Genomic DNA, 26,617 nt, shown 5'->3' on the forward strand with positions numbered 1-26,617 from the left:
AAATCAGTTTTATACCTGAACAACAATAAAGGATTAAAAAAAATATACCAGACAGGTCTAAAGTAAATATATTTCTGACTTAGAAATATGTCTTATAGCTAGTATTTACATGTGGTTCATTATGGATGGGTTTCTTTTTGCATTACTTTTGATTTTTAAATATATTGCATTAAAATGTTATCTTCATCATTTAATTTTTAGCACCCTCTTAAATTCTGTGCCCCAAGCAACTGCCATTCTCACCTCACCCTAGTCCTGGCTCTGTCTCAAATGGTATACTAATCCAGTCATTCCAATTCTAGGAATTTACCCTAAGGAAAGGGCAGAAATGCAGACAAAAAATTACATATAAAGCTTATCTTCCCACTGCTATCTAAGATAGTGTAAAATCTGAAACTACTGGGGGAACGGATATAAATTATGGTATAACCTTATGAGAAGAGTTTTATAATAAATGATATTTATAAAGAAATTTTAATGACAAAAATATCTATGATATTAGAAAAAGCATGACACAGAAGTGTATCTACAAAAATAACAGCAGTAGTTATTTCTGGGTATTTGGATTTCAGGTGGTGTTTGTTATACTTCTTTATATGTTCCAAAATTTTTATGTTGAATATATGTTACTTTTATAATTAGAAAAAAGTTTTAACATGCTACAATTTACTAATACAAGTTCCAACAACCTAACTTCAGAATATGTATTTTTACAAGAGCAATCATGCTCTTTGCTAAACTATCAAAATGACAATACTGGAGAGATAGAGAATCCTTTAGAATTTGGATTCTATTAATAATATGACCTATATAAGTCAAGGTATATGACATTCTTTATGAATAATTAATATTCTTTTATTCATCAGCCTGCTGTATCTTAGACTGTGACAATGAAAAATTTGTTTCATGAACTGCTCTTACACTCGTACCTATCAATCATCTCAGAGACACTATTTTTCACATATTACTAATATCACATATTAGTAATATATTACTAATATCACATATTGCTTCACAAAGATCTCCAGGAGATTTTTTTTTTTTTTTTTTTTTGCGGTACGCAGGCCTCTCACTGTTGTGGCCTCTCCCGTTGTGGAGCACAGGCTCCGGACGCGCAGGCTCAGCGGCCATGGCTCACGGGCCTAGCTGCTTCGCGGCATGTGGGATCTTCCCGGACCGGGGCACAAACCCATGTCCCCTGCATCTGCAGGTGGACTCTCAACCACTGGGCCACCAGGGAAGCCCCAGGAGATATCTTTTTAAATATAATCAAGCTCACTTTTCTTTATGGCCAGTTTTATTAAACTTCTCTGGAGATGACAGGACAACACAGATTACAAGAGTTATTATACAAATTCCATCTGCCACAAAACATCATTGTTCTAACTTGCCTGTATCATCGTTCTAACTTGCCTTCTACAACTATTTCAATAAATATTCTTCAGCACACTCTACACTAATTCTCTTATAAACATGCTCTTTAGATATCAGCAAGAAATTTAAAGCAGTATTAAAGTCCTTTATACTATTTCTCTTCTCGTTTTGTTTTGCTCTGCTTTCTCCTATGAACAGTTTCTATGTTGCATTTGGCTTTTGGCCCAAATGCAAAATATTTACATTTATCTCAGATAACAGCCATCTGATTCAAGTAATCTAATTCAAGCCAACAGTTCAAGTAATTGAGACTGCATTTTAAAGACTGTTAACCTGTGATAAACTGCTTTATAGGTTATCTACATTTTTTTAATGTATTTCTGTCTCTCGTCATTACCATAATTGTTTTTTACCCTCAAACAAAAAGGAAAAAATATCAGGTTCTACATTATGAAGCCCCATAAATGTAAGAAGACTACATATTCTAAGAAGTACTAACAGTAAAGGTATGGGATAAAGGGCACATACAGATTTTCTTTCTCACAGTGATTTCTGGACCTACTCTTAACTTACTGAAGTAAAATCAAGTCGTGATGTTTCCTATTTAGAGGTTTTTAGAAAAATACCTATTGATAAATCTCAGTGCTTAGAGTTCTTTGTCACTTGGCTTGGAATGAATTAAAGCATTTTCTTCAGAGCAGGGGTGTTCAATACTACTTCTGAGATAGAATCAACCTTTGAGGTTTGTTTCAAGCAGGCCAAGGGCAGGAACTGACTGAAAAGAGGACTCATCCACTGAGCCAGGTGCCTCAGGCCGTTTGGGAGTATACAGTTGCTGAATTATTATGGGACAAAACCTAGCCTCCTTGGGAAAGAGAAGTCCTGTCAAGCTATGCTTTCTCCATTTTTTTTTTCCTATTTTTACAACAAAGACTCTCACAAAGAAAGTTACACATACACGAACAGATCTTCTGGGCTAACAGAATAATTCTATAATGGCTAAACTATTGACATAATTAAAAAAATATTATAAAGATAACATTGTAGAATGTAACTGCTAGACATTTACCTAAAATATAACCCTACTTTAGAGTCTGTCTTCATAAATTATTCCTTATTCATAGTGAATGAAAATTTAAGAACACATTTATGCTATTTATCTTGGTGTCTATTACATTTCATAAGAAATGAAAAAGCTAATATAAATATCAGTAAACTGAGAAGCAAGAACTACAATTCTGCAGCCTGTGGGACAAAAACCACATTCACAGAAAGACAAGATGAAAAGGCAGAGGGCTATATACCAGATGAAGGAACAAGATAAAACCCCAGAAAAACAACTAAATGAAGTGGAGATAGGCAGCCTTCCAGAAAAAGAATTCAGAATAATGACAGTAAAGATGATCCAGGACCTCGGAAAAAGAATGGAGGCAAAGATCAAAAAGATGCAAGAAATGTTTAACAAAGATCAGGAAGAATTAAAGAACAAACAAGAAAACAGAGATGAACAATACAATAACTGAAATGAAAACTACACTAGAAGGAATCAATAGCAGAATAACTGAGGCAGAAGAACGGATAAGTGACCTGGAAGACAGAATGGTGGAATTCACTGCTATGGAACAGAATAAAGAAAAAAGAATGAAAAGAAAGGAAGACAGCCTAAGAGACCTCTGGGGCAACATTAAACACAACAACATTTGCATTATATGGGTCCCAGAAGGAGAGACAGAGAGAAAGGACCTGAGAGAATATTTGAAGAGATTATGGTCAAAAACTTCCCTAACATGGGAAAGGAAATAGCCACCCAAGTCCAGAAAGCGCAGAGTCCCATACAGGATAAAACCAAGGAGAAACATACCGAGACACATAGTAATCAAATTGGCAAAAATTAAAGACAGAAAAAAATTATTGAAAGCAGCAAGGGAAAAATGACAAATAACATACAAGGGAACTCCCATAAGGTTAACAGCTGATTTCTCAGCAGAAACTCTACAAGCCAGAAGGGAGTGGCATGATATACTTAAAGTGATGAAAGGGAAGAACCTACAACCAAGATTACTCTTCCCAGCAAGGATCTCATTCAGATTCAATGGAGAAATTACAGGCTTTACAGACAAGCAAAAGTTAAGAGAATTCAGCACCACCAAACCAGCTCTACAACAAATGCTAAAGGAACTTCTCTAGGCAGGAAACAGAAGAGAAGGAAAAGACCTACAAAAACAAATCCCCCAAAATTAAGAAAATGGTAATAGGAACATACATATCAACAATTATCTTAAATGTAAATGGATTAGATGCTCCAACCAAAAGACACAGACTGGATGAATGGATACAAAAACAAGACCCATATATATGCTGTCTACAAGAGACCCACTTCAGACCTACGGACACATACAGGCTGAAAGTGAGGGGATGGAAAAAGATATTCCATGCAAATGGAAATCAAAAGAAAGCTGGAGAAGCAATACTCATATCAGATAAAATAGACTTTAAAATAAAGAATGTTACAAGAGACAAGGAAGGACACTACATAATGATCAAGGGATCAATCCAAGAAGATATAACAATTATAAATATATCTGCACCCAACATAGTAGCACCTCAATACATAAGGCAACTGCTAACAGCTATAAAAGAGGAAATCGACAGTAACACAATAACAGTGGGGGACTTTAACACCTCACTTACACCAATGCACAGATCATCCAAACAGAAAATTAATAAGGAAACAGAAGCTTTAAATGACACTATAAACCAGATAGATTTAACTGATATTTATAGGACATTCCATCCAAAAACAGCAGAGTACACTTTCTTCTCAAGTGCGCACAGAACATTCTCCAGGATAGATCATATCTTGGGTCACAAATCAAACCTCAGTGAATTTAAGAAAACTGAAATCATATCAAGCTTCTTTTCTGACCACAACACTATGAGATTAGAAATGAATTACAGGGAAAAAAACATAAAAAAACACAAACATATGGAGGCTAAACAAGACGTTACTAAATAACCAAGAGATCACTGAAGAAATCAAAGAGGAAATAAAAAAAATACCTAGAGACAAATGACGATCCAAAACCTTTTGCATGCAGCAAAAACAGTTCTAAGAGGGAAGATTATAGCTATACAAGCCAACCTCAAGAAACAAGAAAAATCTCAATCTATCCTTACACCTAAAGGAACTAGAGAAAGAAGAACAAACTAAACCCAAAGTTAGCAGAAGGAAAGAAATCATAAAGATCAGAGCAGAAATAAATGAAATAGAAACAAAGAAAACAATAGCAAAGATCAACAAAACTAAAAGCTGGTTCTTTGAGAAGATAAACAAAATTAATAAGCTATTAGCCAGACTCTTCAAGAAAAAGAGGGAGAGGACTCAAATCAATAAAATTATAAATGAAAAAGGAGACGTGACAACAGACACTGCAGAAATACAAAGCATCCTAAGAGACTACTGCAAGCAACACTATGCCAATAAAATGGACAACCTGGAAGAAATGGACAAATTCTTAGAAAGGTATAACCTTCCAAGACTGAACTAGGAAGAAATAGAAAGTATGAACAGACCAATCACAAGTAATGAAGTTGAAACTGTGATTAAAAATCTTCCAACAAACAAAAGCCCAGGACCAGATGGCTTCACAGGTGAATTCTATCACACATTTAGAGAAAAGCTAACACCCATCCTTCTCAGACACTTCCAAAAAATTGCAGAGGAAGGAAAACTCCCACAACTTGTTCTATGAGGCCACCATCACCCTGATACCAAAATCAGACAAAGATACTACAAAAAAGGAAAAAGAAAATTACTGACCGATATCACTGATGAATATAGATGCAAAAATCCTTAACAAAATACTAGCAAACAGAATCCAACAACACACTGAAAGGATCATACACCGTGATCAAGTGGGATTTATCCCAGAGATGCAAGGATTCTTCAATATATGCAAATCAATGTGATACACCATATTAACAAATTGAAGAAGAAAAACCATATGATCATCTCAATAGATGCAGAAAAAGCTTTTGACAAAATTCAACACCATTTATGATAAAAACTCTCCAGGGGCCTCCCTGGTGGCGCAGTGGTTGAGAGTCCGCCTGCCGATGCAGGGGATACGGGTTCGTGCCCCGGTCTGGGAGGATCCCATATGCCGCGGAGCGGCTGGGCCCGTGAGCCATGGCCGCTGAGCCTGCGCATCCGGAGCCTGTGCTCCGCAACGGGAGAGGCCACAACAGTGAGAGGCCCGCTTACGGCAAAAAAAAAAAAAAAAAAAACCTCTCCAGAAAGTGGGCATAGAGGGAACCTACCTCAACATAATAAATGCCATATATCATAAAGGCAAACCATTCTCAATGGTGAAAACCTGAAAGCATTTCCTCTAAGATCAGGAACAAGACAAGGATGTCCACTCTTACCACTATTATTCAACATAGTTTTGGAAGTCCTAGCCACAGCAATCAGAGAAGAAAAAGAAATAAAAGGAATACAAACTGGAAAAGAAGTAAAACTGTCACTGTCTGCAGATGACATGATACTACTATACACAGAGAATCCTAAAGATGGCACCAGAAAACTACTAGAGCTAATCAATGATTTTGGTAAAGTTGCAGGATACAAAATTAATGCACAGAAATCTCCTGCATTCCTATACACTAATGATGAACAATCTGAAAGAGAAATTAAGGAAACACCCCCATTTACCACTGCAACAAAAAGAATAAAATACCTAGGAATAATCCTACCTAGGGAGACAAAAGACCTGTATGCAGAAACTATAAGACACTGATGAAAGAAATTAAAGATGATACCAACAGATGGAGAGATATACCATGTTTTTGGATTGGAAGAATCAATATTGTGAAAATGACTATACTGCCCAAAGCAATCTACAGATTCAATGCAACCCCTCTCAAATTACTAATGGCATTTTTTACAGAACTAGGACAAAAAATCTTAAAATTTGTATGGAGACACAAAAGACCCCGGATAGCCAAAGCATTCTTGAAGGAAAAAAATGGAGCTGGAGGAATCAGACTCCCTGACTTAACACTATACTGCAAAGCTACAGTCATCAAGACAATATGGTACTGGCACAAAAACAGAAATATATATCAATGGAACAGGACAGAAAGCCCAGAGCTAACCACGCACCTAGGGTCAACTAATCTGTGACAAAGGAGGCAAGGATATACAATGGAGAAAAAACAGACTCTTCAATAAGTGGTGCTGGAAAAACTGGACAGCTACATGTAAAAGAATGAAATTAGAACACTCCCTAACAGCATACACAAAAATAAACTAAAAACAAACAAAAAAATCAGTAAACTGAACATCTAGAACTTATTTCCAAAGCCACCTTTTAAAAAATACTTGAGATAAATTTTAAAGGACTTAAGAAAAATGCAAACTTTTGGCAAAATGTTTACATTAAGTAATAAATCCTTCATGGAAATGTATAACATGCTTCTTAAATTACTTTCTTATAAAACTTAAAAATAACTAAGGATATATGCATGGCCACCAAAGTTATGCCTTTTTTGACCTGTTTGCTTAGGGAAGAGGTTATTATTATAAGCACTGCAGTAGTTTTCAATAATCAATCCCTGCTTTTAGGTCTGAAATATATTTCTGTAAAGATTTTTGAACAGACTAGAACTTTTTCTCTTGTGCTCTAAAGTACACAGAATGCTATACTTTACCTGAACTTGAAATAGCCATAAAAATTAAAGTTATTTTACACATTGTGTTATTAAAAAAGTATAGGTCAAGTAAATGATTTTATAAACCATTATATGAAGTAGCTTCTTCTATATTACAGTATTTTGAAAATGGGTGAACCATGCTAACAAAAATATCTACTGAACCAGAACATGCCATTTCTCTATCTTCATGGTTTTCACCTTTGGCAGCAACGTGGTGCAATAGGGGGAAGATTTTAGGGGTCAGGGAGATCTGGGCTTGAATCATGATTCCATCACTTAGTAGTAGTATGACTATAGATAAGTTATGTAACCACTTTCAGCTTTCATTTCATCCTCTGAAAAATGAAGATGATAGAGGTGATAGTATTTACTTCAAGAAATTTCAAGTGAAGATTAAATCTAATAATGTGTATAAAGTACCAAGCATAGTAGCTGTGCTTCACATGTGCTCAGTAAGTATTAGTTTGCCTTTACTCCTTCTAGACAGCCACTGAGTTATTCAATATTTATTTGCAAAACCAAAAAATTACAAAAATGTATTTATAATAAAACCCTGGCAACCAATCTGGCATGAAATTAGTGAGACCATGATGGTTTGAAATCCTCTCCTTTAACCTTGAGTTTATTTCCTTTCTTCTGGAGTTCTTGTATTGGCGCTCTACCTCTGTCCTTCCATAATACTTTTGTTTTATATTTTTCTTTGATCTGAATGTCATTTTCTACTTATATTTTATGATTATTTTATTGTTTGTATTCGTGGTGTAAAACATCTGAAATATTTTATAGAAAAAAGTAGGATATAATTAAATTTACAAACTTTCTAATCTAAAATAAGAAATTACCTTTTTTGTGATTCATTCAATGATTTCATCCATCTATCTATATTACTTAAGGATCTCCTACTATATGCCAGACTCTCTTCTGGGCACTAAGCAAGTAATTCATAAAACAAAGCCTTTGACTTACAGGGTCCCATTTCTCCCTTGGCAAGGAGACTTAACATTACCCCTTCTATTTACAGATGAGAGAACTGAAACAGAGAGTAACTTGCCTCAAACAACACTGTTGGGGCAAATGAGGACCAAGCACTGTCCTAAGCACTACTCCAACCATATCATATCACCTGCTGCTTAAAACTATGGTGAGCTTTCTAACATAAATAAAACTGCATATGTGAAGAACTATTGAAATCAGCATCCTGTAACACCTTAAAGACTTAGAAGTATTAGTCAAATAAGTTAATCAGCTTCTGAAAAATGTAACTACATTAAATAATTCTGAAAATACTTTAAAGGAAAACTAATTATAAGTCTCAGATCAAGCAGTCAGATTTTTTTCTTCCAATCAACACAAAACATAATTTTCAAAACCTTTAGAGATTACTAAAATTATGCTAAACAAGTATGCCAGAGAAAAGGTAAACAGAACAGTCATATGTATACTTGGTAATCTGTGAAGTGGAAAACTGAGAATCTGGAAACTTAATGTTTCAGTGTGAAGGACAGATTTCCACGAATAGGCGTATTTTTACAATAGTGAAATTGCCAGAGGTGGATTTACCTGCAAGAGCCCACTCTCCTGTACCATGGGTGTGCCCACTGTAATACAAAACATACGTATCATGTCTAGGTCCATCCACAGTCCGAAGTTCAAGGAAAGCTTTCAGTTTGGAATGTAGTGTATCAAAGGACAGGCCACTTGTAGAATAGTCACATCCATAGGTCTCAATCATGTGATATGCAAAAAATCTTTGGATAGCATTGAGCATGCCAGTAGACCTCAAATTTAACTCCTGTACATGTTCTGGTGGAAGAAGTGTTGGCTGACCATCAGGACTGAAGAAGGAGAAAAAAAGATCATTTTAGTGTTTATGAAGTGTTCATTCTATGTCATATTCCTATTCTTCATTTATAATAAATTATCTAAGAATCATAAGTGGCTAATTAAATGGCAGGAATTTTTTTAAGAAAAACATCTTTCCTAAATTTTTACAGTGCTAAGAATTAAGCTTGGAAAATCAAAGCCTAGTTTCTAAAAATTATATTTCTTATCAATAAAACTGGAAGCTGGGAGAATATCTCCAAATGTAGATAGTACGACTCTTCATTCTTTATTCATATCTTCTTACCAAATGACAGATATTAAACAAAACTTTAAAAAGCAAGACTGTACTAATTCTACCCCCAAAATGTTTCAAGAATACCTGGGTGGGGACAATAATGAAAGCACTTTTTTCTTGAGAAAAAAATTTTAACAAAATATGGAAGCAATATTTTAAATTATATATTTAATTTCTGTGTTGAAAAAGACAGTCTTTATAAAGTTGTGTTCAAGTTTTACTAACTTAAGGTACATAAATGATAGAACTTACCTTTTAATAAATGACATTTTAAAACAATTATTATGGACTTCTCTGGTGGCGCAGTGGTTAAGAATCCGCCTGCCAATGCAGGGGACATGAGTTCGAGCCCTGGTCTGGGAATATCCCACATGCCGCGGATCAACTAAGCCCATGTGCCACAATTACTGAGCCTGCACTCTAGAGCCCGTGAGCCACAACTACTGAAGCCCGTGCACCTAGAGCCCATGCTCTGCAACGAGAGAAGCCACTGCAATGAGAAGCCCGCGCACTGTAACAAAGAGTAGCCCCTGCTCGCCTCAACAAGAGAAAGCCCACGTGCAGCAACGAAGACCCAATGCAGCCAAAAATAAATACATAAAATAAATAAATTTATTTAAAAAATTATTACTATTTAGGTCCACTGCCTTATATACTACTGAATACTAACTGAAGACTTAGACCTGATCCTGGAATACATGTAAAATGTAAAATGGTACTTTAGTAAAGATAATAAACCAAGTCTTAAAACTAGCAGAATCAAATCAATATTGAGGGAGAAAAAAATCATAACTCTTATCCAGAAGAGATTTCTAGTAGAAATTTTGAAAACTTTATATTTTGCTTCGTGTATTATCAATACTATTCTATTAATTCTGTTTTCATTAAAAGAACAAAACATTTTGTCCCATATTTGTATCATTTAACAGCCACAAAACAGCAAAAGAATAAAGCAATGCATAATCAAAAATTGTAATAGAATAAAAATCTAACTGTGCAAATTACTATTTCCACATATTGTTCCTGCAGAGTTGTCACATCTTACTTTATGTGATCCTTCTAAATGTATTTCTTTTACTTCTCATGAGAATCTTCAACTTATATATCAAGTCTTTAATATGGAGGAAATATTTACTACAAAGAGTCTACTTTGTGTTTTTATGTCAAATATTTGACATCAGATAAAAACTTCATTTCAAGCCCTCTCCCAACCCTGGCCAAGGAAAGTATGATGACTGTTCAGTCAACAGAATTCATTAATGGCAAGGAACTATTTTTTTCTACTTCAAAGGTACTTAACTACAAAAGAAAAACTAAAATTTGGCAATATTTACAGACTGAAACAGATTTGCCATACATTTGGGGTCAAAAATATTTCCAAATAAGACTGCAATCAAATACTTGACTTCACTGCCAATGTTTTTGAATTCGTGGTATTTGTATGACATTTTCTAGTAGTGTTTTTACATTTATAGTCTCATTAGCTCTTCATAACATTTCTCTATACGGGCAGAATGGTACTGTTTGCATTTTAGATAAAGACACTGAGGTCCAGAGAAGTTATGATCTGCCTAAAGTAACAGAACTAGAATTTAGGACACTGAGGTCCAGTGTACATTCTATTATACTTCACCATGTTGTTTCACATTTTCTTAAACAAGATATCCCTCTCTAAAGAAAGGGTAGGAACTTTACTTAGAAAATCCATTCATATTTTATGATTTTTAGCTAAAATATAAGCTAATCACATTTATCAAAAATAAAATTTTAATGGAACCCTGAAGATTATATTATTACTCAGAGTAGATAAAGGTTTTTAAACATTTGGGATAAATGGAAAATAAAAAAGCAAGAGTATTATACTTTGAGAATATTATAGTTTTGAAAAACTGAGCTATAATCTTATACCAATATTAGCAAAATATTAAGAGTCAAGTAGCTATTACTTATTATACTAGGTTACTGTACCTGCAGAAGTTGGTGGGAATCACAATAGCATATCCAACAGATGTTCCTCCTAAGCAGTTACCCAATTCATGGAAGAGGCCATGAGCCATAGATTCCAATGGCAAAACAATCAGAAACATGCTCAAGAAGATTCCATTTGTTGGCTAAAAAACATTTAAAACAGCATGTTTACATAGAGTGTGTGACTGAACTTATATATGTGTATATGCATATATATTTACATAAATGCATATTCATTTTTTGCCTCTACTTCCAAAAGGATAAAAAGGATAATTAATGACCTAAAAACCGTTATAAGTTGAAAGAGGCAAGTGTATACATGGATGAGCAATGAACCCTAAATTTATCTCTAAGCTCCTTGGAAGTCATGGCAAAACAAATACAGCATACCGCATTTTTATGATATGCTGTATTTTTATGATGGGATGTCAAATAACATCCCAAACTAAAAAACAAAACAAAAATATAACCACATCCTTGATATGACAGAGAAAAAGCCAGAAAACAAATCCTTTCCTGTTAAAACCCACATGCTCTAAATCATTTTACAAATAACACACTCATTTACTTTATTAGAAAAGGTACTTTAGAAAGGGCTTTTTTTCCCCTGTGAAATGTCCAGAAATTAAGAGAAAATCTTAAACTGTAAGCTCCTTAAAGCTATCAAAATGAATTCCATTCTTAAATTAAACTTATAACAAACTTTTCCTTTGAAAAGCTCTAGACTATAAATTCAAAACTGTAAAAAAAAGTGTATATATATATATATATATATATATATATATATATATATATATATATATAAAAGACATATATTGAAGACATTTAAGCAGCCTAAAAACAGAATGGAAAAAGGGAGGCAGGAGACATATTAAGAGAAGACAAGATTTAAGTAGTATTTGCAATGAAAAGAAACAAACAAAAAATTAAAGGACCCATTTAAATGAAAAGGAAAGGAAGGATAAGTCACTCAGAACTGATCTATATTTTTACAATATGGATAGTATCCCACATTTTTTGTGTTGCTACTGCACATATTACACAGTTATGTATCTATGTGCATGAATACAGTTTTCTAACACTAAGAAGTGGTTCATTTGATCGGAATTTCAATAAAAAATAAAGTTGACTCCGATAATGGAAAAATGGATATAATGCCCTATTTTTGGTACATTCTGTGTTATCAATTACATAAATAATACAGTACATGCTCAATTTAGAAACAATAGAAAATACAAATGACTAAAACTATGATTAGAATAATTCCAAGTACCATCATCCACACACAGCTAACTTTTTAAAATATGTTCAGACATCATACAATATATATATAAATATTCACAAATATTTTAGTTTCTTACCAGAGTGCAATGATATATAATGTTCTGCAAACATTTAAATATGTTAAAGCCCATTAATGTAATTCTAAATCATTTGTAAATACCAAATGGCATTACTATCATATTTATAAAATTTTAATTAGCTGATTTCCTATTTGTTGTATTTAGATTCCTTTTAATTTTCCCCTATGATAAACAAAACCAGAATAAGTATGGAGTTCTCTGATTATTACTTATGTTAAATACCTTTCCTTAAATGTAAATGGACTAAATGCTCCCACCAAAAGACACAGAGTGGCTGAATGGATACAAAAACAAGACCCATATATATGCTGTCTACAAGAGACCCACTTCAGACCTAAAGACACATACAGATTGAAAGTAAGGGGATGGAAAAAGATATTCCATGCAAATGGAAATCAAAAGAAAGCTGGAGTAGCAATTCTTATATCAGACAAAATAGACTTTAAAATAAAGACTACTAGAAGAGACAAAGAAGGACACTACATAATGATCAAGGGATCGATCCAAGAAGAAGATATAACAATTGTAAATATTTATGCACCCAACATAGGAGCACCTCAATACATAAGGCAAATACTAACAGCCATAAAAGGGGAAATCGACAGTAACACAATCATAGTAGGGGACTTTAACACCCCACTTTCACCAATGGACAGATCGTCCAAAATGAAAATAAATAAGGAAACACAAGCTTTAAATGATACATTAAACAAGATGGACTTAGTTGATATTTATAGGACATTTCATCCAAAAACAACAGAATACACATTTTTCTCAAGTGCTCATGGAACATTCTCCAGGATAGATCATATCTTGGGTCACAAATCAAGCCTTGGTAAATTTAAGAAAATTGAAATTGTATCAAGTATCTTTTCCGACCACAATGCTATGAGACTAGACATCAATTACAGGAAAAGATCTGTAAAAAATACAAACACATGGAGGCTAAACAATACACTACTCAATAACGAAGTGATCACTGAAGAAATCAGAGAGGAAATTAAAAAATACCTAGAAACAAATGACAATGGAGACACGACAACCCAAAACCTATGGGATGCAGCAAAAGCAGTTCTAAGGGGGAAGTTTATAGCAATACAATCCCACCTTAAGAAACAGGAAACATTTCGAGCAAACAACCTGACCCTGCACCTAAAGCAATTAGAGAAAGAAGAACAAAAAACCCCCAAAGCTAGCAGAAGGAAAGAAATCATAAAGATCAGATCAGAAATAAATGAAAAAGAAATGAAGGAAACGATAGCAAAGATCAACCAAACTAAAAGCTGGTTCTTTGAGAAGATAAACAAAATTGACAAACCATTAGCCAGACTCATCAAGAGAAGAAGGGAGAAGACTCAAATCAATAGAATTAGAAATGAAAAAGGAGAAGTAACAACTGACACTGCAGAAATACAAAAGATCATGAGAGATTACTACAAGCAACTCTATGCCAATAAAATGGACAACCTGGAAGAAATGGACAAATTCTTAGAAATGCACAACCTGCCAAGACTGACTCAGGAAGAAATAGAAAATATGAATAGACCAATCACAAGCACTGAAATTGAAACTGTGATTAAAAATCTTCCATCAAACAAAAGCCCAGGACCAGATGGCTTCACAGGCGAATTCTATCAAACATTTAGAGAAGAGCTAACACCCATCCTTCTCAAACTCTTCCAAAAATTGCAGAGGAAGGAACACTCCCAAACTCATTCTACGAGGCCACCATCACCTTGATACCAAAACCAGGCAAGGATGTCACAAAGAAAGAAAACTACAGGCCAATATCACTGATGAACATAGATGCAAAAATCCTCAACAAAATACTAGCAAACAGAATCCAACAGCACATTAAAAGGATCATACACCATGATCAAGTGGGGTTTATTCCAGGAATGCAAGGATTCTTCAATATACGCAAATCAATCAATGTGATACACCATATTAACAAGTTGAAGGAGAAAAACCATATGATCATCTCAATAGATGCAGAGAAAGCTTTCGACAAAATTCAACACCCATTTATGATAAAAACCCTGCAGAAAGTAGGCATAGAGGGATCTTTCCTCAACATAATAAAGGCCATATATGACAAACCCACAGCCAACATTTTCCTCAATGGTGAGAAACTGAAACCATTTCCACTAAGATCAGGAACAAGACAAGGCTGCCCACTCTCACCACTCTTATTCAACCTAGTTTTGGAAGTTTTAGCCACAGCAATCAGAGAAGAAAAGGAAATAAAAGGAATCCAAATTGGAAAAGAAGAAGTAAAGCTGTCATTGTTTGCAGATGACATGATACTATACATAGAGAATCCTAAAGATGCTACCGAAAAACTACTAGAGCTAATCAATGAATTTGGTAAAGTAGCAGGTTACAAAATTAATGTACAGAAATCTCTGGCATTCCTGTACACTAATGATGAAAAATCTGAAAATGAAATCAAGAAAACACTCCCATTTACCATTGCAACAAAAAGAATAAAATATCTAGGAATAAACCTACCTAAGGAGACAAAAGACCTGTATGCAGAAAATTATAAGACACTGATGAAAGAAATTAAAGATGATACAAACAGATGGAGAGATATACCATGCTCCTGGATTGGAAGAATCAATATTGTGAAAATGACTCTACTACCCAAAGCAATCTACAGATTCAATGCAATCCCTATCAAACTACCACTGGCATTTTTCACAGAACTAGAACAAAAAATTTCAAAATTTGTTTGGAAAAACAAAAGACCCCGAATAGCCAAAGCAATCTTGAGAACGAAAAAAGGAGCTGGAGGAATCAGGCTCCCTGACTTCAGACTATACTACAAAGCTACAGTAATTAAGACAGTGTGGTACTGGCATAAAAACAGAAAGATAGATCAGTGGATCAGGATAGAAAGCCCAGAGATAAACCCACGCACATATGGCCAACTTATCTTTGATAAAGGAGGCAGGAATGTACAGTGGAGAAAGGACAGCCTCTTCAATAAGTGGTGCTGGGAAAACTGGACAGGGACATGTAAAAGTATGAGATTAGATCATTCCCTAACACCATACACAAAAATAAGGTCAAAATGGATTAAAGACTTAAATGTAAGGCCAGAAACTATCAAACTCTTAGAGGAAAACATAGGTAGAACACTCTATGACATAAATCACAGCAAGATCCTTTTGGACCCACCTCCTAGAGAAATGGAAATAAAAACAAAGATAAACACATGGGACCTAATGAAACTTCAAAGCTTTTGCACAGCAAAGGAAACCATAAACAAGACCAAAAGACAACCCTCAGAATGGGAGAAAATATTTGCAAATGAAGCAACTGACAAAGGATTAATCTCCAAAATTTATAAACAGCTCATGCAGCTCAATAGCAAAAAAACAAACAACCCAATCCAAAAATGGGCAGAAGACTTAAATAGGCATTTCTCCAAAGAAGATATACAGACTGCCAACAAACACATGAAAGAATGCTCAACATCATTAATCATTAGAGAAATGCAAATCAAAACTACAATGAGATATCATCTCACACCAGTCAGAATGGCCATCATCAAGAAATCTAGAAACAATAAATGCTGGAGAGGGTGTGGAGAAAAGGGAACACTCTTGCACTGCTGGTGGGAATGTGAATTGGTACAGCCACTATGGAGAACAGTATGGAGGTTCCTTAAAAAACTAAAAATAGAACTACCATATGACCCAGCAATCCCACTACTAGGCATATACCCTGAGAAAACCATAATTCAAAAAGAGACATGTACCAAAATGCTCATTGCAGCTCTATTCACAATAGCCCGGAGCTGGAAACAACCTAAGTGTCCATCATCGGATGAATGGATAAAGAAGATGTGGCACATATATACAATGGAATATTACTCAGCCATAAAAAGAAACGAAACTGAGCTATTTGTAATGAGGTGGATAGACCTAGAGTCTGTCATACAGAGTGAAGTAAGTCAGAAAGAGAAAGACAAATACCGTATGCTAACACATATATATGGAATATAAGAAAAAAAAATGTCATGAAGAACCTAGGGGTAAAACGGGAATAAAGACACAGACCTACTTGAGAATGGACTTGAGGATATGGGGAGGGGGAAGGGTAAGCTGTGACAAAGCGAAAGAGAGGCATGGACATATATACACTACCAAACGTAGGGTAGATAGATAGTGGGAAGCAGCCGCAGAGCACAGGGAGATCAGCTCGGTGCTTTGTGACTGCCTGGAGGGGAGGGATGGGGAGGGTGGGAGGGAGGGAGATGCATGAGGGAGGGGATGTGGGAACAGATGTATATGTATAACTGATTCACTTTGTTATAAAGCAGAAACTAATAAAAAAAGGAAAACAAACAAACAAACAAAAATAAAACCAAAAAACAAAAATCAAAAAAAAAAAAAAAAAAAAGATAGCCCGTACCTGTTAGCAGCTGAGATATTTATTTTTAATTTTGATATGTTTTGCCAAATTGCTTCATCAAAATTAAAATAAACGTCTTTTTGGCTCAAAAAAAAATACCTTTGATCATTTTGGTTTCAGCTTTGGTGAAGCATTTTGCCATGGGGCTGCCTTTCTGTCACTGATTTACAGTTTTATTTTGCTCTCAGTATATTTTAGATAAAAGCCTTTAGTTGGATACAAACAGATGGAGAGATATACCATGTTCCTGGATTGGAAGAATCAACATTGTGAAAATGACTATTCTACCCAAAAGCAATCTACAGATTCAATGCAATCCCTATAAAATTACCAATGGCATTTCTCACAGAACTAGAACAAAAAATTTTATAATTTGTATGGAAACACAAAAGACCCCAGTAACTAAAGCAATCTTGAGAAAGAAAAAGGGAGCTGGAGGAATCAGCCTCCCTGACTTCAGATGATACTACAAAGCTACAGTAATCAAGATAGTATGGTACTGGCACAAAAACAGAAATATAGCTCAATGGAACAGGATAGAAAGCCCAAAGATAAACCCATGCACCTATATGACAAAGGAGGCAAGAATATACAATGGAGAAAAGACAGCCTCTTCGATAAGTGGCACTGGGAACACTAGACAGCTACATGTAAAAGAATGAAATTAGAGCACTTCCTAACACCATACACAAAAATAAACTCAAAATGGATTAAAGACCTAAATGTAAGGCCAGACAGCATAAAATATAAAACTCTTAGGGAAAAACACAGGCAGAACACTCTAGGACATAAATCACAGCAAGATCCGTTTGACCCACCTTCTAGAGAAATGGAAATAAAAACAAAAATAAACAAATGGGACCTAATGAAACTTAAAAGCTTTTGCACAGCAAAGGAAACCATAAACAAGATGAAAAGACAACCCTCAGAATGGGAGAAAATATTTGCAAATGAAGCAACTGAGAAAGGATTAATCTCTGAAATATACAAGCTGCTCATATAGCTCAATATCATAAAAAAAAAACCTAATCCAAAAATGAGCACAAGACCTAAATGGACATTTCTCCAAAGAAGACATCTACAGATTGCTAACAAACACATGAAAAGATGCTCAACATCATTAATCATTAGAGAAACGCAAATGAAAACCACAATGAGGTATCACCTCACACCAGTCAGAATGGTCATTATCAAAAAATCTAGAAACAATAAATGCTGGAGAGGGTGTGGAGAAAAGGGAACCTTCCTGCACTGTTGGCAGGAATGTAAGTTGATACAGCCACTATGGAGAACAGTATGGAGGTTCCTTAAAAAACTAAAAATAGAACTATCATATGACCCAGCAATCCCACTACTGGGCATATACCCTGAGAAAACCATAATTCAAAAAGAGACATGTACCACATGTTCACTGCAGCATATTTACAAAAGCCAGGACATGGAAGAAACCTAAGTGTCCATCGACAGATGAATGGTAAAGAAGATATGGCACATATATACAATGGAATATTACTCAGCCATAAAAAACTCATGAAACTGAGTTATTCGTAGTGAGGTGGATAGACCTAGAGTCTGTCACACAGAGTGAAGTAAGTCAGAAAGAGAAAAACAAATACTGTATGCTAATGTATATATATGGAATCTAGAAAAATGGTACTGATGAACCTAGTGGCAGGGCAGGAATAAAGACGCAGACGTAGAGAATGGACTTGAGGACATGGGGAGGGGGAAGGGTAAGCTGGGACGAAGTAAGAGAGTGGCATGGACTTATATATACTACCAAATGTAAAATAGATAGCTAGTGGGAAGCAGCCACATAGCACAGGGAGATCAGCTCGGTGCTTTGTGATAACCTAGAGTGGTGGGATAGGGAGTGTGGGAGGGAGGCTCCAGAGGGAGGGGATATGGGTAATATGTATACATATAGGTGATTCACTTTGTTGTACAGCAGAAACTAACACAACATTGTAAAGCAATTAATTAATGTAATGTAAAGTAATTAAGTAATGTAAAGCAATTACTCCAATAAAGATGTATATTAAAAAAGTCTTTAGTTGGTTGTACTGCAAATACCTTTCCCTCTCTGTGACTCTGTTAATGCTGTTTTTTCCTTAACATAAGTTCTTAAGTGTAACGTAGTCATTTTGTGTCTTGTTAAATCTTCTCCACCTACCTAAAAGTCAAGAAGGTATTGTACATTATCATCTAAAGGCTTTGTTGTTTTGCACTTTGCTTTTAGGTCTATAATCCAAATGTAGTTATTTTTATAATAACAGTCCAAATAAAGTTTTTTGTGTGAACACCCAATTATCTAATTATTAATTATTGAAAATCTCAACCATTCCACATTACTGTGCCATCTTTGTCATAAATCAAGTATTCTGATATCTACTTTTATACCCTTATGTTCCACTGGCCAATGTGTCTATCCTTTCAAATATTTCCTTTTGCCTACATTTCCTCCTTCCTTTCTGGGACTCCAGTAAAACACAGATGATATCTGTCTGTATCCTCAATGAGTCTTATCCTTTTCTCTGTATAGTATTTTCTCTATTTTTCCTTTTTAAGCTCCTTCTTTCATAGCTTCATCTGAACTATATTTTCCAGTTCACTAATGCTCACTTCTCATTTGTCTAATGTGTTAAATTAGCACATTGAATGCATTTCAGATATTTTATTTTCTGATTCTAAAACTTGTCTAGTTCTTTTTCAAAGCTGCCTTGTCACTATCTTATAATTTCTAACTTCCTACCATTATGTACTATCTTTGCTTTTTTTTCAACTTGGTAAGTATGATGGCTTTCTTTGTTTGATAATTCCAATATCTCAAGACTTTTTGGTCTGCCTATTGTCTGTTGGTTCTGCTGCTTCTTGCTCTCAATGCCATGTGTGTGTGTGTGTGTGTGTGTGTGTATCTGGTTATATTTATGAGCTGAACACTATATGCAAAAAAACTATTATATGATTAATTTCGGACCTAGGATAATTATACCTTCTCCAAGAGGATGTTTGTTTCTTCCAGGATGCTGGGGGTTATTAACAGTCTACATATTTTAATCCAGGTTTGACCACTTAATCCAGGTTAGATCACTAATAGGATACAATGTCAGGAGGCAAATTCGTTAAAGGACGTAATGTACATATTAAAAAATATATTTCCGCTATAAACACCATTTCTTTTCATACAACTTATGTATGTCCAAGAGAATTTACATAGTTTGTATATTGGTTGGGTTAATGATAACTGTATCAGTGAGAACAATTACCCTTTTTAAACATAGCTTACAACTTAAAAGATGGAACAATTCTCACAACTATTACTACAGCAACTTCAACTGCTTTTTCAGTTAACTCTTAGGTTTAACGGGTAATCATCTTATCTACAAATATTGATAATTTCATTACTTTCTTTTCAATTCCTATACCTTCTATTACATATGTTGCTCCATTATAATAGAAAATGCTTTGATCAATTAAACCCTTATTCACGTAAAAGTGGATAGGGAACTTTTAGATATGGATGGCCAACTGTACTACACCATAAATATAAGGGACTTGAGCAACTGCAAATTTTGGTATTCACAGTGGGTACTGGAACCAATCCCCTGTGGATACCGAGGGAGGACTGTACATTCAAATTATGTCAGCCATTTATATAAAATAATTATTGGTTGGGTGATCAACATGGTGAAGGAGTAGGACAAGGCACCTTCCCCCCACAAAAACATTAAAAACACATCTACAAGTGGAACGATTCACATAGAACATTTACTGAACACTGGCAGAAGACCTCATACTGCCCAAAGGGCAAGAAAACCTCCATGTAACAGGGGAGGACAAAAGGAAAACGAAAAAGAAATTGGGACAGGGCCTGCACCCCAGGGAGGGAGCTGTGAATGAGAAAAGGTTCCTGAATTCTGGGGAGTCCCCTCACTGGTAGGGAAATCAGCCTGGATGGAGGGGAGCTTTGGAGCCTAGGAGGAGAACGCAGCAACAGGTTTGCAGAAGGCAAAACAATCACCTACACAGAAGGTCATCACTGCCACCCTGTGCTCCCCCACCTGAGATGCTCAGCTGTTGGTGAGGGTGGGGGCTAGTTGCTGAAGTACAGGCTTCAGGGGTCAGACCCAGGGAAGGGACCAGGGTTGGCTGCATGGAGACAGCCTGAAGAGGCTGGACTGTGGCAACAGAGGGGGTACTCAGAAGAACCCAGGGCCTGCTACAGAGGCAAGGTGCCATTGTTGGGGGGTGCAGGGGGAGAGGGGTGGAACCACCATTAAGAGCTCCTTTCCCTGTGAGTGCTCCCAGGCAACAGGACACTGCCCACAGGAGCTGTTGGTGGGGGGGGGGTGTACAAGTCATCACCGCCATCCTGGGCTCCAGAGGTGGGCACAGGCCACCGCTATGAGACCTAAAAGCAGGCTGCCCTCACTATCCCAGGAGTGCACGGATAGCAGCCGCCCATAGGAGACCCCCAAGCAGGTGCCAAGCCCTGCCCCCACTGTCCTGTGAGTGCACAAGGGCCGCTGAACCCGCACACCCCACATAAAAAGGTAAAGGCCAGCACACACTGAGGAAAGAGACAGCAAGCATCCAAACTAAAAGCAGCCCCTCTATTTTGGAAAAGATGGTGGAGTAGAAGGACTTGAACCCCCCTCCTGCCATAAAAATACCAAAATCACAACTAACTGCTGAACAACCAACAACAAAAAAAGACTGGAACCTAACAAAAACGATATTTTACATCCAAAGGCAAAGAAAAATCCACAACAAGATGATGGGAGGAGTGCTTTTGTGACATAATCAAATCCCATACCTGCCAGGTGAACAACCCACAAACTGGAAAATTATACTGCAGAGGTTCTCCCACAAGAGTGAAAGTCCTGAGCCCCATGTCTGGCTCCCCAGCCTGAGGGTCTGGCATCAGGAGGAGGAACCCCCAGAGCATTTGGCTTTGAAGGCCAGCAGGGCTTGAGTGCAGGAGCTCCAGAGGATTGGGGGAAACACAGACTCCACTCTTGGAGGGTACACACAGGTTTTACATACACTGGGACCCAGCACAAAGCAGTAATTCCATAGGAACCTGGGCTGGACCTACCTATGAGACTTGGAGGATCTCTGGCAGAGATGGGGGTCAGCTGTGGTTAAATAGTGGGGAGGGGGAGCAAGAACACTGATGGCAGAGGCCCCAGAGAATATTGATCAGCATGAGCTCTCCCAGAGGTCATCGCCAGTTTGGTATCAAGACCTAGTCCTACCCAACAGCCTACAGGCTCCAGTGCCAGAATGCCTCAGGCCAAACAACCATCAGGATAGGAACACAGCCCCATCCATCAGCAGACAATGTGCCTAAAGCTGTACTGAGCTCACAGCAACCTCTAAGCACACCCCTTGACATGGTCCTGCCCAGTAGAAGGACAAGACTCAGTTCCACCCACCAGTGGGCAGGCACCAATCCCTCCCACGAGGAAGCCTGCAAAAGCCACAGGACCAACCTTACCCAGCAGGGGGCAGACATCAGAAGTAAGAGGAGCTACGATCCTGCAGCCAGTGGAAAGGAGACCACAAACACAGAAAGTTAGACAAAATAAGAAGGCAGAGAAATATACACCAGACAAAGGAATGAGATAAAAAAAAAAAACCCATAAGAACAACCAAATGAAGAGGAGATAGGCAACCTACCTGAAAAAGAATTTAGAGTAATGATAGTACAGATGATCCAACATCTCAGAAAAAGAATGGAGGTACAGATCAAGAAGATACAAGAGATGTTTAACAAAGAACTAGAAGACTTAAAGAACAGAGATGAACAATACGATAACTGAAATGAAAAATACACTAGAAGGAATCAATAGCAGAATGATTGAGGCAGAAGAACGAGTAAGTGAGCTGGAAGACAGAATGGTGGAAATCACTGCCACAGAGCAGAATAAAGAAAAAAGAATGAAAAGAAATGAGGACCGTCTATAGAGACCTCTGGGACAATATTAAACACACCAACGTTTGCATTATAGGGATCCCAGAAGGAGAAGAGAGAAAGAAAGGGTCTGAGAAAATATTTGAAGAGATTATAGCCTAAAACTTCCCTAACATGAGAAAGGAAACACTCAAGTCCAGGAAGTGCAGAGTCCCATACAAGATAAACCCAGGGAGTAACACACTGTGACACATAGTAATCAAACTGACAAAAATTAAACACAAAGAAAAAATACTAAAAGCAATAAGGGAAAAACAATAAATAACATACAAGGGAATGCCCATTTCAGCTGATTTTTCAGCAGAAACTCTGCAGGCCAGAAGGGAGTGGCATGATATATTTAAAGTGATGAAAGGGAAAAAACTACAACCAAGAATACTCTACACAGCAAGGCCCTCAGTCAGATTAAATGGAGAAATCAAAAGCTTTACAGACAAACAAAAACTAAGAGAATTCAGCACCACCAAACCAGCTTTACAACAAATCCTAAAGGAACTTCTCTAGGCAAAAAAAGAGAAAAGGCCACAACTAGAAACAAGAAAATTATGAGTGGGAAAGCTTACTGGTAAAGGCAAACGTAAAACAAAGGTAGGAAATCACCCCCCACACAAATATAATATCAAAACCAGCAATAGTGAGAAGAGGAGAGTACAAATGCAGGATATTGGAAATGCACTGGAAATTAAGAGACCAGCAACTTAAAACAATATTGTACATACATAGACTGCTATATCAAAGCCTCATGGGAACCACAAACCAAATACCTGCAATAGATACACACACAAAAAAGAAAAAGCAATCCAAACACAACACTAAAGATAGACAAGTCAAAAGAGAACAAAGAAAAAGGGAAGAAAAAAGACCTTCAAAAACAAATCCAAGGGCTTCCCTGGTGGTGCAGTGGTTGAGAGTCCGCCTGCTGATGCAGGGGACGCAGGTTCGTGCCCTGGTCCGGGAAGATCCCACATGCCGCGGAGCGTCTGGGCCCGTGAGCCATGGCCGCTGGGCCTGCGCGTCCGGAGCCTGTGCTCCGCAACGGGAGAGGCCACAGCAGTGAGAGGCCCGCGTACCGCAAAAAAAAAACAAAAAAAACCCCAAAAAACCCCCCAAAAAACCAAATCCAAAACAATGAACAAAACAGCAATAAGAACATACATATTGATAATTACATTAAATGTAAAAGGATTAAATGCTCCAACCAAAAGACACAGACTGGCTGAATGGATACAAAAGCAAGACATAGATATATGCTGTCTACAAAAGACCCACATCAGATCTAGGGAAACATACACACTGAAAGTGAAGGGATGGAAAAGGGTATTCCATGCATATGGAATTCAAAGAAAGCTGGAGTAGCAATTTTCATATCAGACAAAATAGACTTTAAAATGAAGACTGTTGCAAGAGACATAGAAAGACACTACATAATGATCAAGGGATCAATCCAAGAAGAAGATATAACAGTTGTAAATATATATGAACCCAACATAGGAGCACCTCAATAAATAATCAAGTGCTAACAGCCATAAAAGGAAAACTCAACAGTAACACAATATAGTGGGGCACTTTAACACCCCACTTTCATCAGTGGACAGATAATCCATGTAGAAAATCAATAAGGAAACACAGGCCTTAAATGAATGACACATTAGACCAGATGATTGCATCGATATTTATAGAGCATTTCATCCAAAAGCAGCAGATTATCCAGGATTGATCACATACTGGGCCACAAAGCAAGCCTCGGTAAATTGAAGAAAACTGAAATCATATCAAACATCTTTTCTGAGCACAACACTATGAGATTAAAAATCAACTATAAGAAAAAAAGGTAAAAAACAAACAGGTGGAGGCTAAACACTATGCTACTAAACAACCAATGGATCACTGAAGAAAGAAAAAGAGGAAATCAAAATATACCTAGAGACATAGGCTTCCCGGTGGTGCAGTGGTTAAGAATCCACCTGCCAATGTAGGGGACACGGGTTCGAGCCCTGATCTGGGAAGATCCCCCATGCCACGGAGCAACTAAGCCCCTGCAACACAACTACTGAGCCCACGCTCTAGAGCCCACAAGTCACAACTACTGAGCCCGCAAGTCACAACTACTGAAGCCCACATGCCTAGAGCCCATGCTCTGCAACAAGAGAAGCCACCACAATGAGAAGCCTGCACACCGCAACAAAGAGTAGCCCCCACCTGCCACAACTAGAGAAAGCCTGCACACAGCAATGAAGACCCAACGCAGACAAAAATAAAAACAAAAAAAAAATACCTAGAAACAAATGAAAACAAAAGAATGATGATCCAGAACCTATGGGATGAAGCAAAAGCAATTCTAAGAGGGAAGTTTATAGCAATACAATCTTACCTAGGAAATAAGAAAAACCTCAAACAAACAACCTAATCTTACACCTAAAGCAACTAGAACAAAAAGAACAAGCAAAACCCAAAGTTAGTAGAAGGAAAGAAATCAAAGATCAGAGCAAAAAATAAATGAAATAGAAATGAAGAAAATAATAGAAAAGATCAATGAGACTAAAGGTGGGTTCTTTAAAAAGATAAATGAAATTGATAAACCTTTAGCCAGACTCATCTAGAAAAAAAGGGAGAGGGCACAAGTCAATAAAATTAGAAATGAAAAGGAAAAGTTACAACTGACACCAAAGAAATACAAAGGATCATAAGACACTACTACAAACAACTGTATGGCAATAAAATGGACAACGTAAAAGAAATGGACAAATTCTTAGAAAGGTACAACCTTCCAAGACTGAACCAGGAAGAAACAAAATATGAACAGACAAATCACAAGTACTGAAATTGGAACAGTGATTAAAAAACTTCCCACTGGGCTTCCCCGGTGGCGCAGTGGTTGAGAATCTGCCTGCCAATGCAGGGGACACGGGTTTGAGTCCTGGTCTGGGAAGATCCCACATGCTGCGGAGCAACTGGGCCCGTGAGCCACAATTACTGAGCCTGTGCATTTGGGGCCTGTGCTCCGTAACAGAGGCCGCGACAGTGAGAGGCCTGCACACCGCGATGAAGAGTGGCCCCCACTTACCACAACTAAAGAAAGCCCATGCACAGAAACGAAGACCCAACACAGCCATAAATAAATAAATAAATACATTTAAAAAGGAAAAAAAAAAACTTCCCACTAACAAAAGTCCAGGTCCAGAGAGCTTCACAGGTGAATTCTTTCAAACATTTAGAGAAGAGTTTACACATCCTTCTGAAACCCTTCTAAAAACTGCAGAGGAAGGAACATTCTCAAGCTCATTCTATGACGCCACCATCACCCTGATACCAAAACCAGACAAAGATATGATAAAAAAAGAAAATTACAGGTATCGCTGATGAACACAGACACAAGAATACTCAATAAAATACTTGCAAACCAAATCCAACAATACATTAACAGGATCATACACCATGATCAAGTGGGACTTATCCCGGGGATGCCAGGATTCTTCAATGCTGCAAATCAGTGTGATATCAACAAATTGAAGACTAAAAACCATATGATAATCTCAATAGGTGCAGAAAAAGCTTTTGATAATATTCAACACCCATTTATGATAAAAACTCTCCAGAAAGTGGGCATAGAGGGAACTTACCTCAACATAATAAAGGCCATATATTGATTATCAGTCTAAAGCAAGCAGATATAGGAAG

At 36.8% G+C, this 26,617-nt stretch overlaps 1 protein-coding gene across 1 annotated transcript in view; it reads right to left on the reverse strand.

Annotated features, from left to right (window-relative positions):
* TMEM168 (transmembrane protein 168) overlaps positions 1–26,617 on the reverse strand; it is a 55,342-nt gene that overhangs the window by 2,762 nt on the left and 25,963 nt on the right. The window contains exons 3-4 of the mRNA XM_060108605.1: positions 11,177–11,319; positions 8,650–8,924 (exon numbers count right to left, since the gene is read on the reverse strand). Of these exons, the coding sequence (XP_059964588.1) occupies positions 8,650–8,924; positions 11,177–11,319 (418 nt within the window). The remainder of the gene's footprint in view (positions 1–8,649; positions 8,925–11,176; positions 11,320–26,617) is intronic.

The sequence above is a fragment of the Mesoplodon densirostris genome, chromosome 9, assembly GCF_025265405.1.
Source record: "Mesoplodon densirostris isolate mMesDen1 chromosome 9, mMesDen1 primary haplotype, whole genome shotgun sequence".
Taxonomy (NCBI): domain Eukaryota; kingdom Metazoa; phylum Chordata; class Mammalia; order Artiodactyla; family Ziphiidae; genus Mesoplodon; species Mesoplodon densirostris.